The sequence below is a fragment of the Mobula hypostoma genome, chromosome 22 (assembly GCF_963921235.1).
Source record: "Mobula hypostoma chromosome 22, sMobHyp1.1, whole genome shotgun sequence".
Taxonomy (NCBI): domain Eukaryota; kingdom Metazoa; phylum Chordata; class Chondrichthyes; order Myliobatiformes; family Myliobatidae; genus Mobula; species Mobula hypostoma.
This window is the reverse complement of record NC_086118.1, coordinates 54,919,227-54,934,595: the sequence shown is the minus strand read 5'-3', so window position 1 is coordinate 54,934,595 and position 15,369 is coordinate 54,919,227. Positions and strand designations below refer to the sequence as shown.

General features: G+C 39.1%; 1 protein-coding gene across 4 annotated transcripts in view; it reads right to left on the bottom strand.

The window, feature by feature from the left end:
* Positions 1-15,369, bottom strand: part of cep112 (centrosomal protein 112) — a 553,075-nt gene that overhangs the window by 332,798 nt on the left and 204,908 nt on the right. For all 4 annotated transcript variants that reach the window (XM_063030627.1, XM_063030631.1, XM_063030630.1 and 1 more), the window contains exons 13-15: positions 8,192-8,346; positions 1,532-1,661; positions 889-981 (exon numbers count right to left, since the gene is read on the bottom strand). In XM_063030627.1, the coding sequence (XP_062886697.1) occupies positions 889-981; positions 1,532-1,661; positions 8,192-8,346 (378 nt within the window). The remainder of the gene's footprint in view (positions 1-888; positions 982-1,531; positions 1,662-8,191; positions 8,347-15,369) is intronic.

Sequence of the window (15,369 nt, the reverse complement as noted above, 5' to 3'; positions counted from 1 at the left end):
ACACATAGTCGGTGAGTTGGAGTTGCAATAAAAGAGATTTATTCAAACTTCGCGGCCTCCTTTAAAGCCTTCCCGTTCCCGCCCTCCTCGGGCGGGACTGCTGTGGGGAATGCATATTCCCAGACCCTTTCCGTGCGCGGGATTTTCCCCCTGCTGGTGAAGATGGCCTGGTGCTCTTTTTGGAGCCGGCCTCTCTGCCGGCGCGCGTCGTTTCGTGAGCTGGTTCGTGTGTGCTAGAAAGTGGGTCGCCACACTTTGGTAATAAATTTACTTTGAACTTTATGATTCCCATTATTCCCTTCCTTACTTATCAGATTCCAGCACTGGTAGCCTTTGTGTTCCCGCTCATCACCTTCCATCAGTCGTCTTCACCTTCACCCTACCCTCCTTACATCTCACTCCACCTGCCTTCACGTTCTTTGTCAGTCTCTATCTATCATCTACCTGCCAATGTCTCCCATCTCCATCCCAACTTTTCTCCTACTTAGCTGAACCTGCCTTTATCCCTCTTCAGGCTCCTGCCCCACCACTGCTCTTCTCTTTGTACGGGCTATCTCCCCTCTCTAGTCTCAGTCCTGATAGAAACATTGACATGTTCTTTCCTTGCTTAAATATTGCTCAACCCATTGAATTCCTCGATCAAATAGTTTGTTGTTACAATTACAACATTTTAAACATTGGGATAGGTACGTGGATCAGAACACTTGGGGGATACAAGCAAATGAGATTAGCTCTGAAAGTCATCTTGGTTGGCATAGATGAAAGAGCCTATTTTTATGACTCTGAGATCTTCATCAGATGCTAATATCATGTACATGAATTCACTAGACCCTAATGAAACATTTATCGGTTTGTGTGTGATCTTCACCTAGCCTTCTGTAAACCCACCCTTAACTGTTGCTGTTTCTGATGCTCATTCTCCTGCAGCTCTTTCTTCAGTTGGCAGACGTTCTGCTCCAGCTCTTCGATAACAGCAGCTGCCTGTTTGATGAGGGGAGAAATGAAAATTAACAGTGATATCAATATTCAAAATTTACAGCTGCATAACTCTTAAACTCCAAATACAGCAAAACTGAATGCAATAAACATGAATAAATAAAGACTTTACTCTAAAGGATAATTAGGGTGCTGTGAAGCAACTGTAACAATCTTAGCAAATAGAGACAAACAAAATATTCCAGTGGTACAATTGCAATGCTCAAGTGAAGTCATAGATTTTAAAACATTAAAATTGGCGGCCTAAAAATTGCTTGGTGACTGAAGAACACATTGGACTGAGAAAGTGCAGGGAGTCTATGGAATATTTCCCTTGAGGACTGGCCATTTATAGCAGATGAGGTCCAAGGCATCATCAATGCAGATTGAGCTTGGCACTCTGTGCACCAAGAAGGCTTTCATTCTTTGCTTGTAGCACAGAAAAGAAAATTAGCAAGTTGTTTGTAGGTGGTTGGGGAAAGAGGAATGGACATCACCTCCTAGAGACAAGGGCTGATATATAAATATGATGATCAGGTGGATAGCCTTCATATACCTTGGCAGCTGAGAGTGCGTGCTCTTGCTTCGTATTGCTCAACTCTGAGTCATGTTTAATTTGCATTTGCCTTCCGGTTTTCTCATGGTCCTCCAACATCTGCTGCTTTTCTTTCTGAAGAGAGTTGTATCTACAAGGAAGAGAAGCATTTTTATTTTATTATAACAATTTCAGCTTTCTTCCAGGTCCATTTTGACAGCAAGTTTATACTTAATTAATGTCAGGTTTTAAACATTTCTCTCTGGAACACTGCTGAAGATGAAATAATATTTGATTGCAAATAGCTGTTAATAACCAGCAACACCTTCCTTTTCAAACCACATTAACTGAAAGATTATATCAGATTCTGTGCCACAATTCTGGATATTTTACTACTTTGAAAAACAGCCATTTAAAAATGACTTTGAATTATATATTTATTCAAAGCAGTAAGCTATTTAAAAACTTGCTTTGCATCTGACACCAGCCCCCTAGGCCTGAGTCAACGTAGTAGTGGTAGTTTGCATCTGAAGAGCCAGATGACAAAATAAACTGTGGCAAAGCACATTTAGTAATGCAGTGAATGTTTACCAAACCCTAAGGATAACATCTGGACTATTAAGATGTTACTACTATAGATTCCATAAATGAAACAATAAACTATATGCAAATCATTAGCATCTTAAATGATATTTATATTACAGAGTGCTAAAGCTATTTAATGGTATGTATGCATCAGATGGATAAAATAAGGGATCACAAATAATGACACTTTTGTTGAAAGAGATTAGATTTCAGCTGGCATAATATGATCAGATTTTTATCCAGATATTTTTACATTCAACAATCTCAGTAGTACATAAACTTCAATTGGCATTAAAAATTAAGTCCATTAAAAATGTAATCACTTAATAGAAATGTTGTCAAGTTTTCAGATTACAAGATTTTAATCTGCAATGGTTTAATGATAGGTAAATGATGCTGTATTTCACAAGCTAAGAGTGAAAGTAAATATTCAGCTTTTATTAAAATTATTTTAAAGTCAGTTTTCATTATTTTGCATTTTTCCTTCAGAATTTCTTCAAAAACCCATTTTATAACAGCCTGGTCACTTATTCATGCAAAATATTCAAAACTAAACATGTTATTTGCCAAATGCTAATTTTGAAGCACATTATAACTAGCCTCTAGCAAATATTTAAACAGTTTTAAAGCAAATCAAAATCATAAGTGATCAAAGACTGAATGTGCAAATCCATATCGAGCCGCATTATTTCTCTGTTTGAGGAATCCAATCACATTTTTGCACCAGAATGAAAAATGCAGCCATCTTTCAAAAGAATATTAAAGGATAAATTAAAACTGTGTTTCTCATGTTATTAAGCTCACTGAGTGCCAATTTAATTGTGCAGTCGTTATCAGGTTCCCTTTTTGTAATAACCAAATCAACATTCCAAGCTTTGGCTTTTAAATGATTCATGCATTGACTTTAAACAACTTCAGTTTCTTTAAACTTGCTCTTGAAATGGTCGACAAAAGCTTGAAATTAGCCAAGCAGCAATGTTTTAACTTAATATCTGTGAAATAAAGAAAAGCAAGGGAGAAATATTATTTGTCAAAACTGACAATATTGGCATTTGGGGACCATTCTAACAACTGAATTAACAGATTTAGGGATGAGATGTAAACTCAAATTGCTACCAGGAAGTTAAAGAGCAAAACGTTGACAAACGTAAACACAAAATACTCTGCAGATGCTGGGGTCAAAGCAACACAGACAACACGCTGGAAGAACTCAGCAAGTTGGGCAGCATCTGTGGAAATGAACAGTCAACGTTTTGGGCTGAGACCTTTCGTCAGCATTGAAGAGGGAAGGGGTAAAGGCCCTATAAAGAAGGTGGGGGGAGGGTGGGAAGGAGAAGGCTGGTAGGTGCAAGGTGAAAAACTAGTAAAGGGAAAGATCAAGGGGTGGGGAAGGGGAAGCAGGGAGGGGAAAGGCAGGAAAGGTGAAGAAGGAATAGGGGAAAGCACAATGGGTAGTAGAAGGAGGTGGAACCATGAGTGAGGTGATAGGCAGCTGGAGGAGGGGGCAGAGTGAAACTGGGATGGGGGTAGGGAGGGGGAGGAAATTACCGGAAGTCGGAGAATTCAATGTTCATGCCAAGGGGTTGAGACTACCCAGATGGTATATGAGGTGTTGCTCCTCCAACCTGAGTTTGGCCTCAACATGGCAGTAGAGGAGGCCATGTAAGGACATATCCGAATGGGAATGGGAAGCAGAGTTGAAGTGGGTGGCAACTGGAGGATCTTGTCTGTTGCGGCGGATGAAGCAGAGGTGCTCAACGAAGCGGTCCCCCAATCTGCATTGGGTCTCATCGATGTAGAGGACACGCGTGTTGTGCGTGTTGCAAAATATTGACAAATGTGCACTTTTCTTTTTTACATTGATAGATGCTCAGGTACTTCAGTGCCTGGTGAGGATAGATGGGCATCTAATTAACATTTAACCGACTTCCACAGTGAAACTGGAAACTTAATTTAAAATTTACTGTTGCTGCTTAGTTTTCCCAGCAGTCAGATAACAGACAGTGAAAAGCATCATTTCTATCAAGTCACATCAGTGAAGATTGTGCTGAGGGCAACCCCCAAATGTTGCCACGCTTCTGACTCCAACATAGCATGGCCACACCTTACTAACCCTAACTCTATCCGTTCCTATGGTCTAACGGTACATCTTTGGAATGTTGGAGGAAACTGGAGCAGTCAGATAAAACTCACATGGCTTCAGGGAGAAGATGCAAACTTCTTACAAACAGCAGCGGGAATTGAACTGCAATTGGTGATTGTTAGCCCTGTAAAGCAATTATGCTACGCTACTGCGCTTGCCTTAGTTACGAAGTAATTCCAGAAATGTTAAAGTGATCTGCACTTTTTACATGGCCGCATCATGGACTTGGGCCATTGAGTTAAGCAGCAGGTAAAAGACCTTAATATTATGGAGGTTTAATGTAAAGCATATCAAGTTGGGTGCTTGAAGTTTTTAAACTCAAATAGCTTTTGAGTTTAGTGTCCAAGATTGAACTTGATGAAGCATTGCATGCAGACTGTATCTCAATGGCAGAAGTTGGTTCAGTAGTGGATGTGGTGGAGATTGCACATTCACCCTGTAGATTTGTTTATTCTAGTTGGAGGTAAGGTATAAAACTAAAACAAGGAAGATCAAAGTTTGACACCAGTCTGAGCTAGCATTGATTGATATATTTGATGGAATTATGGCCTGCCTGTCACTCTGCAGCAGGCATAAAATGGGAGAGGAATTTCTGAGGGAAGAAAAATGCAAGTAGAATTTTCCACAATTGTTCTCATTTGGCAGAGTTAATGATGTTTGCTAGATTGGATAAAGCCATATATTGTATTTGAGACTTCCTGCACTTTTCTAGTAATTGCTGCTCAATGAAGATGGTGGCGATTATACAATGTGATGTATGGAATCGGCTATTCCATCAACATGAAGCTAGAACCATAAACTTTCAAACTTAAATGGAACAATGTGATAGGTATTAAATAATCGGGAAAATATTGCTTGGGTCAAATCAGTGCAAATAATGTTGTAAAGGACAACATTATGGTATACCTTATAACTACCATTTCTCTAAACAGACACAATGAAGCTGAAATTAAAGCTCTGTCCCAGACCTCAGCCCCATAACCATTTAAATACTTTCCATGGCCATGACATTTCCAGTTAGTTTAATCTTTCAAGCTTCAAAAGCACACAACACTGACTTAGACTGAATACTTGCGTACACAAAAGACTAAGTATAAGAGATTCTGCAGACGTTAGCAATCTTGAGCAACAAGCACAACCTATGAACTCACTTTCAAGGCTCTTCATCTCATGTTCTCAGTATTTCTTTCTTTTTGTATTTGCACAGCTTGTTGTCTTTTTCACACTGGTTGTTTGTCGGTCCTGTTGGGTGCATTCTTTCATTGATTTAATTGAGTTTCTTGTATTTGCTGTGAATGCCCGCAAGAAATTCAATCTCAGGGGTGGATATGGTGATATATATGTATTTTGATAATAAATTTACTTTGAACTTTGAAATGCTGGAGGAATTCAGCAGGTCAGATAGCATCTACAGAAATAAATGCTGAAGAGGTAGAATTAGGGGTTCACTAATCCCCCCTCTCAGCTGGAAACACTGACTGTATATTCTCCTCCAGAGATACTACCTGACTTGCTGAGTTCCTCCAGCATTTTGTGTGTACACCAAAGACAAGTTGGCACAGTGTCCAATTAGTTGCATAGAGACAAGGTAATTTTCATTCAAGACTAGAGTCAAACTCAGTGGGAATGAATATAAAGTACCTTACCCATGGAACTTCACTGTCTAGTTTCTAACTGGTTGCAATGCAGCTGGGGCAGAACAGGCCTCAGTTTTCTGTCATTATTAACAAGGGAGCATGTACTCAGCTGGTAAGATTCTCACATACACATTATCAATCCTGGTGAGTCTGGTTAAGAACTTTCAGATCTTATTCCCTTTTATGGACTTGCGTTTGCCTTTCTTTTAAACAGATCATGTATGCAGAAGTGATGCAGCACATTAAATCTCCAAATGCCATTCCTATTAAAAACCCATGTAGTAATACAGCTGTAAACCAGCTGTAAACCTTCATAAGTTTCTTCTCCTGCATGTGGTGTCATATATTCTTGGACGTAGAGATTAAACATTTTTAACTGAGGCATGCATTGGAACATTGAGGTTAACTACAGTTAACCCATTTCAATTCACCTGTTCTAAAGGACCCAACATCCTGAAGAAATTCGGCAGATCAGGCAGCATCTATGAAGGGGAATAAACAGTCGATGTTTTGGGCCAAGATCTTTCTTCATTAGTCCTCCACAGATAGTCATAGTCATACTTTATTGATCCCGAGGGAAATTTGGTTTTTGTTACAGTTGCACAATAAATAATTAAATAGTAATAAAACCATAAATAATTAAATAGTAATATGTAAATTATGCCAGGAAATAAGTCCAGGACCAGCCTATTGGCTCAGGGTGTCTGACCCTCCAAGGGAGGAGTTGTAAAGTTTGATGGCCACAGGCAGGAATGACTTCCTATGACGCTCTGTGTTGCATCTCGGTGGAATGAGTTTCTGGTTGAATGTACTCCTGTGCCCAACCAGTCCATTATGTAGTGGATGGGAGACATTGTCCAAGATGGCATGCAACTTGGACAGCATCCTCTTTTCACACACCACTGTCAGAGAGTCCAGTTCCATCCCCACAACATCACTGGCCTTACAAATGAGTTTGTTGATTCTGTTGGTGTCTGCTACCCTCAGCTGTTGCCCCAGCACACAACAGCAAACATGATCGCACTGGCCACCACAGACTCGTAGAACATCCTCAGTATCGTCCGAAAGATGTTAAAGGACCTCAGTCTCCTCAGGAAATAGAGACGGCTCTGACCTTTCTGGTAGACAACCTCAGATGTTGCTTGACCTTCTGAGTTCCTTCGGCGCTTCATGTGTGTTACTCTGGATTTCCAGCATCTGCAGAAACTCATGTTTAGAAAGAGCTACCATCTTCTGTTAATATCCAGGCAGATAAGACTAAATAATATCAACCGTGTTTGTCTACCCTATTCAACCTACAAGTCTATTCAAAATGTTCTTTTAAAATAAGTTGATTTTTGGTTAGTTTTATTGGAATGTTGGTACTTTATCCACTTAATCCTGTTTTCTACCCTATGTACTTTTTCTTTAGATTGGTCTTTGTGCTGCAGGGAGAGATCGAGAATGCATTTCATCCTACAGGTTGAGTACCTCTTATCCAAAATGCTTGGGGCCAAAAGTATTATAGATTTTGGATTTTTTCAGATTTTGTAATATATACTGAGATAGCTTGGGATCATCATCATTTCCAACCTTGAACTTATGTGCTACTGGTAAGCAGTCTTTTGTCTTAACCTTGTTCATCACACATAAGTACTTACAGTAAAAGTTATTACATACCATTAAAATAATGAAAATATCATGTGTGCGGGTAACAAAAGCAGCACAACAGCATTGGGAGAATACCTGATCAGTTACTGAACAAGAACAAGCAACAGCAGGCGTTCAGTCTCCACCTATGTTGTCGTGTTTTGATTAAAAGGTTATAGTACACGCTAATTGTATTTTTCTTTTTTTTCTAGTTTTTATGGAAAGTATAAAAACAATCAGTATTGTAGACTTATTCTGATGCTAGATTTTCATCAGCAACGCTTAAAAATTTAATGCTGTTCCTTTCCTTAAATTTCTGCAACCAGCCTACTGAATATTCACAATTACCATCAATTTTCAGTTCATCGTGATAGATCTTTGCTTGTTTCATGATCAGCATACAGTTAAGCAGCATATGTTCACTCTGAAAATGATGATATACGATCTTCAATTTTTGCTTTATGCAGTGTTTTTCTATATTTCATTAACTTCTGTTAAGTGATTTCATATATGAAGTCACTTCTCAGAATTGTCTATGCTGCACTCGGGAGCCTTCCCGGCTTCTTGTGGAATTGTACATTTGTGACGTCGTGTCAGTGCTCAAAAAATGTTTGGATTTCAGCGGTTTTCAGATTTTGCAATTTTGGATAAGGGGTACTCAGCCTGTATTTTCTGCACACCATGTACCTTAATTTTATCTCCTGCAACTCGAGGCAAGTTGCTTGACAACGTTGCTCCAATTCTCCTTTTTCCTGAATCAGTTTCTGTCGCACTAAGGTGCTATTCTCAGCCTCCACAGTCAACTGCTGCACACGAGTCTCCAGCTCTTTCACAGTATGGTTCTGCATGTGCAAAGAAATGGATAAATCTTACTCAGATTTTGCTCTCCTCCCATGGAAACATACAATTTAAATTCAAAGACTCTCTAAAAATTAATTGATTATCTGGTATATCCTGCATCTTCTGATATTTACAATCAATAATCATATGATTTAATAAATACATCTAGCCTCTGTTCGTACTAACTCTTTAAACTCACCTTTTTTTCCTCTCTTTCGTGGTACTCGACAAGGCTGTCCTCTTAGTCCCCTATTATTTGATATTGCATTAGAACCTCTTGCAATTGCTATTCGAGAATCTTCAAATATTACTGGGATAACTCGGGGATTAAAGTCCCATAAATTATCACTCTATGCTGATGATTTACTTTTATATATTTCTAATCCTGAGAGATCTATTCCTGCTGTTTTAGAGTTATTAGCACAATTTGGTCTTTTCTCAGGTTATAAATTAAATCTTAGTAAGAGTGAACTTTTTCCGATTAATAAACATCTTCCCTTATATTATAAATTTCCATTTAAATTGATTAATAATTACCTTTCATATCTTGGGATTAAAATTACTTGTAAACATAAAGATTTATTTAAGACTAACTTTTTACCATTAATAGACCATATTACTCAACTTTCATCTAAATGGTTTCCTTTATATTTAACTTTGATTGGTCGTATTAATACAGTTAAGATGTTTTTTTTGCCAAAATTTTTATATGTGTTTCAGGCATTACCAATTTTCGTTCCTAAATCTTTTTTTGATAAAGTCGACTCTAAAATTTCTTCATTTATTTGGCAGAATAAGAATCCGAGACTGGGTAAAATACATTTACAGAAAGCTAAGAGAGATGGAGGTTTAGCATTACCTAACTTTAGATTTTATTATTGGGCTATTAATATTCGACATATGAAATTTTGGTTACTTGACCGGGATATACTATCTATTCCTAAATGGGTAGCATTGGAATTACAATCTGTTCAGGGTTATACACTTGGTTCTATTTTAGGTTCATCTCTTCCTTTTGATTCGAAACGCCTTAAGCAGGTCTCTAATCCGATCGTTAAATATGCTTTGCGTATTTGGTTTCAATTCAGAAAATTTTTTGATCTTAATCAATTCGGGTTAGCGATTCCTATTTTAGGTAACATATTTTTTCCTCCCTCTTTTACGGATCGCGCTTTTCAAACTTGGAAGACTAAGGGTATTTTACGGTTTTTGGATTTATTTTTAGATGGTTCCCTTATGTCTTTTGAACAATTATCTAATAAATATAACCTATCAAGAATACATTTTTTTAGATATTTACAAGTTAGAAATTTTCTAAGTACTATACTTCCTTCCTTTCCAATGCTTCCTCCTATATATATTTTAGATTCGATAATTAACCTTAATCCATGTCAGAAAGGTGCATCGGCTATGATTTATAATATTATTATGAAACTCAGGAAAGCTCCATTTGATAAGATTAGGGTAGATTGGGAACAGGAATTGGGGCTTACCATTTCTGTGGATGATTGGGGGCAGATTTTACAATTAGTTAATACTTCCTCTATTTGTGCTAAACATTCCCTAATTCAATTTAAAGTGGTGCATAGAGCACATATGTCCAAAGATAAGTTAGCGCGTTTTTACTCGCATATTAATCCTTTCTGTGATAGATGTTCGGGGCAGATAGCCTCTTTAACTCATATGTTTTGGTCTTGCCCTACTTTGGAAACTTTTTGGAGAGATATTTTCAATATTATTTCTAAGGTATTAAATATAGATATCTCTCCTCACCCTATTACTGCTATCTTTGGACTACCTAAAATTTCTAGTAATCTTTCCCCTTCAGCCCGTAGAATGATTGCATTTCTTACTTTAATGGCGAAAAGATGTATTTTACAACATTGGAAAGAGCTTAATGCTCCAACTACCTTTTTTTGGTTTTCTCAGACGATTTTATGTTTGAATCTGGAGAAAATTAGAAGTAACCTTTATGATTCTTCATTTAAATTTGAACAGATTTGGGGACCTTTTATTCGATATTTTCATTTAATGTAATATTTACCCTTCTTGTTTTTTTTTCACTGTTTTAATGGAGGTCGGGATTGAGGACGTGATTTTAAGGTTAACTCTGTTTGGTTTCAAGTTAGCCCATTGCTTTGCTTTGCTTTTAGTTAGTTGCACGGTGGGTTTTTTTTTGGGGGGTTTTTTTTCTTTTTTTCCATTGATATATATAAAATCTAGTATACTATTATGTTATCTTGGTTTCTTATGCTTAAATTACATTGTTTGTAGTATTTTCTTTTTGGTATTGTTATCTTTTGGAATTTTATTATACTTTAACATTGTATTAATGTTTATATGGCTTACCTTTTTTGTATACTTACTCAATAAAAAGATTTAAAAAGAAAAGAAAGAAAGATTTAATAAATACATCATGATATACCCTCAATAGACTTAAGTAGTCAACATGTCACAATATTCATTGCTGTTCAGATTCCTGTACTGATAGTTCAACTCATGTTTATTTGGTGGCTAACTGAAAATCGATATACCATGATGTCTAATTCATTGGTACTACCAGAAATGTTACATCTACTTGAAGACATCAACATTTTTGTGTTGTTCACACTTGAGAGGCTTCCAGAGGTATTCCAGCCTGAACTTCCTTCCATACAAACACAAGGAAATCTGCAGATGCTGGAATTTCAAACAACACACATCAAAGTTGCTGGTGAATGCAGCAGGCCAGGCAGCATCTCTCGGAAGAGGTACAGTCAACATTTCGAGCCGAGACCCTTCATCAAGACTAACTGAAAGAAGACTTTCAAATCTCTTACCAGCTCTTCTTTCAGTTAGTCCTGACGAAGGGTCTCGGCCTGAAACGTTGACTGTATCTCTTCCTAGAGATGCTGCCTGGCCTGCTGTGTTCACCAGCAACTTTTGTGTGTGTTGCCTGAACTTCCTTCCATGCCTTTTTAAACATACTATTTGCAGATTGGCATACAGGAGCAACAATTGAGGCAATGCTGCATGTGAAAAAAGCATTTTGAACTTCCAGAATTTTGTATTTACATTGCAACCTATTTAAATAAAAGATCCAGAGGTTTTATACTGGGATGGGGAACTCTGAGCTTCAATAAATTTTCCCTCTTTACAGATCAATCACAAAACACACCGATTCTAAATTTCCAACTGCAGATGCTATCAAAGCGTTGAGTGCAAATAGAATAGCCTTCTGCACATCAATGATAAAACTCAGAACAGGAACTACATATTTGGACTATGCACCAAGAAGTCACAAATTAGGAATAATTATTTTTTAAGCAAAGATATAGAATACCTGGTAGAAATTGATTTGAGATACATAAAAGTAATATAAAAACACATTTTTGTATTTATTTAGTTACAGCACAAAACAGGCCCTTCCAGCCCAATGTACCCTGTTGCCCAGCAACCCACATATTTAACCCTAGCCTAATCATAGGACAATTTACAATGACCACTTAACCTACTAACCGGTATGTTCATGGAATGTGGGAGGAAACCGGAGTACCCAGATGAAACCCACATGCGCAGAGGGAACACACACAAACTCCTTACAGATTAGGCTGAAAGTGAACTCCAAACTCTGATGCCCCAAGCTGTAAGACCATCACGCTAACCACTACGCTATTGTAGCAGCATAAATAATCTGTTTCAAACATATAATTCTGAAGTTTTATAAATAATTTCTTCTGCTCGAGCCATCAGATGGGTATTGTTGTTTGACACACATAAAGGAAGATTATTCAGTTTCAGATTATGTAGGAGTTCTCTAGGAAGTGGTTTGAATCCACTTTCCAGTCTATTCAGAATGTTCAACAATCATCTAGTACATGAAATGAGGTGGCGGCAATCAGGTAATCCCTCAGTTGCTTCACCCTTCATTACAGTAATCTGAAAGGTAGTTTTATAAATTGGTAATTTCCAAAGCAATTTAATCATATTTACTTGGCAAAAATTAGGGGTTATGCCAGTTCAAAATTCTAAAGGTGATTAACCTGTAGACATACTCCGCCAAGCTCAAAATATGAAACTTCAGTCTGTGCTTTTCAATCATGCCTGGGTTATATAGCGGCACTCGGCTTCTTTTTTAAAAATATAATTTGCGCATAACACACTTACATGGATATTTTCTCTAGGATATTCTGTAGGTCTTTATAACATTTATGAATAGAAATTCACCCTTTCATATACATGCTAAATGTATTTGCAGATCAAGCATGTGCATATAACTATGCTTTAGAGATTCCATTTCATTATCTTCAGTGCAGAGAACAGATTTCCACTCCAACGAGTAAATATCCCCATAAATTTAAATCGTTCCTCATTATCCAACTGACCACAATCACATGGGTGGCATTAGGTATAATGAAACCTTTTCTTCCACAGCGTCCTTTTTTCCAGTTATGCATTGATAGTTCAGATGTTTTTCTTCCTGCCTGATCTAAGATCAGTACAGAGATGATTATCCAAGAGGCTCAATCCTTATTATAGAATTTAACAGCTTGCAATCCCTTTGCAAAAACCTCCCTCAGGAGAGGTCACTGACCTGCAGCGTTAACTGCTTCTCTTGCCACAATTTGTGTTTTCGCTGTTTTTATTGCCTAGTAACAACTTTTATTTGACAATATTGTTGTGAAACCAGGAAGCGTAAGTTTTGATTTCATGTGGTGTCGAGTGAATTGCTGAAGCATCAGTGGTAGCATCTTTCAGTCAGATGACACTAAGCTACTTGGCAAGATCATCAAAAATGTCATAAGGTTCTGTGCAGGGTGCTTGTTTACAGTCTATACTAGCTGAATTCATCCCCAGCCTATACCAGCTGAAAATCAGAATTCACTAGGGTATAGGCATAACGATTATAAATGGTGGAACTAGGGAGGGTGAGAAGGTTGATTTAAACACAAGGATTAGAATCTTTTAAAAACGCAAACACGAGAAAATCTGCAGATGCTGGAAACTCAAGCAACACACACAAAATGCTGGTGGAACGCAGCAGGCCAGGCAGCATCTATAGGAGGAAGTACAGTCAATGTTTCGGGCCGAGACCCTTCGTCAGGACTAACTGAAAGAAGAGATAGTAAGAGATTTGAAAGTGGGAGGGGGAGGGAGAGGGATAAAGCTAAGAGCTGGAAAGTTGATTGGCAAAAGGGATACAAGGCTGGAGAAGGGAGAGGATCATGGGTTGGGAGGCCTAGGGAGAAAGAAAGGGGGAGGGGAGCACCAAATCAAGTCCAGTCAAGTTTATTGTCATTTCGACCATAAGCTGCTGGTACAGTACACAGTAAAAATGAAACCACGTTCCTCCAGGACCCTGGTGCTACCTGAAACAATGCAAAACTACACTAGACTATGTGAGACAGCACAAGGCTACACTAGACTACGTAAAACAACATAAAAACTGCACTAGACTACAGACCTGCACAGGACTACCTAAAGTGCACAAAACAGTGCAGGGCAGTCCAATAATTAATAAACAAGACAATAGGCACCGTAGAGGACAAATTACAATATAATAATAAATGATGTAGATGTCAGTCTAGACTCTGAGTATTGAGGAGTCTGATGGCTTGGGGGAAGAAACTGTTGCACGGTCTGGTTGTGAGAGCCCGAATACTTCGGTACCTTCTGCCAGATGGCAGGAGGGAGAAGAGTTTGTATGAGCGGTGCGTGGGGTCCTTCACAATACTGTTAGCTTTGCGGATGCAGCGTGTGGTGTAAATGTCTGTAATAGCAGGAAGAGAGTCACCGATGATTTTCTCAGCTGACCTCACCATCCGCTGCAGGGTCTTGCGATCCGAGACGGTGCAATTCCCGAACCAGGCAGTGATGCAGCTACTTAGGATGCTCTCGATACATCCTCTGTAGAATGTGGTGATGATGGGGGGGTGGGGGGTGGTGGGAGATGGATTTTTCTCAGCCTTCGCAGAAAGTAGAGACGCTGCTGGGCTTTCTTGGCTATGGAGCTGATGTTGAGGGATCAGGTGAGATTCTCCACCAGGTGAACACCAAGAAATTTGGTGCTCTTAACGATCTCAACAGAGGAGCCGTCAATGTTCAGCGGAGAGTGGTCACTCCATGCTGTCCTGAAGTCAACAACTATCTCTTTTGTTTTGTTCACATTTAGAGACAGGTTGTTGACTCTGCACCAGTCTGTTAGCCACTGCACCTTCTCTCTGTATGCTGACTCGTCACTCTTGCTGATGAGACCCACCACGGTCGTGTCATCGTTGAACTTGATGATGTGGTTCGAGCTGTGTATTGCAGCACAGTCGTGGGTCAGCAGAGTGAACAGCAGTGGACTGAGTACACAGCCCTGGGGGCCCCCGTGCTCAGTGCGATGGTGTTGGAGATGCTGCTCCCGATCCAGACTGACTGAGGCCTCCCAGTCAGGAAGTCTAGGATGCAGTTGCAGAGGGAGGTGTTCAGGCCCAGCAGTTCCAGCTTTCCAATCAGGTGCTGAAGAATGATTGCGTTGAATGCTAAACTGAAATCTATGAACAGTATTCGATCGTTATGTGTCTTTGATGTCCAGGTGGGTGAGGGCCACATGCCGTCCCATTCCCATTCTGAAATGTCAATACATGGCCTCCTCTACTGTCAAGATGAAGCCACACTCAGTTTGGAGGAACAACATCTTATATTCTGTCTGGGTAGCCTCCAACCTGATGGCATGAACATTGATTTCTCTAATTTCCATTAATGCCCCTCCTCCCCTTCTTACCCCCATCCCTTATTTATTTATTTATTTATTTATTTATTTCTCCTTCTTCTTCTTCTTCTTCTTCTCCTCCTCCTCCTCCTCCCCCCACTTCTCTCTCTCTGTCCCTCTCACAATTACTCCTTGCCTGTTCGCCATCTTCCTCTCGCGCTCCCCTCCCCCTTTCTTTCCCCCTAGGCCTCCCGTCCCATGATCCTCTCCCTTCTCCAGCCTGTATTCCTTTTGCCAATCACCTGTCCAGCTCTTGGCACCACCCCTCCCCCTCCTGTCTTCTCCTATC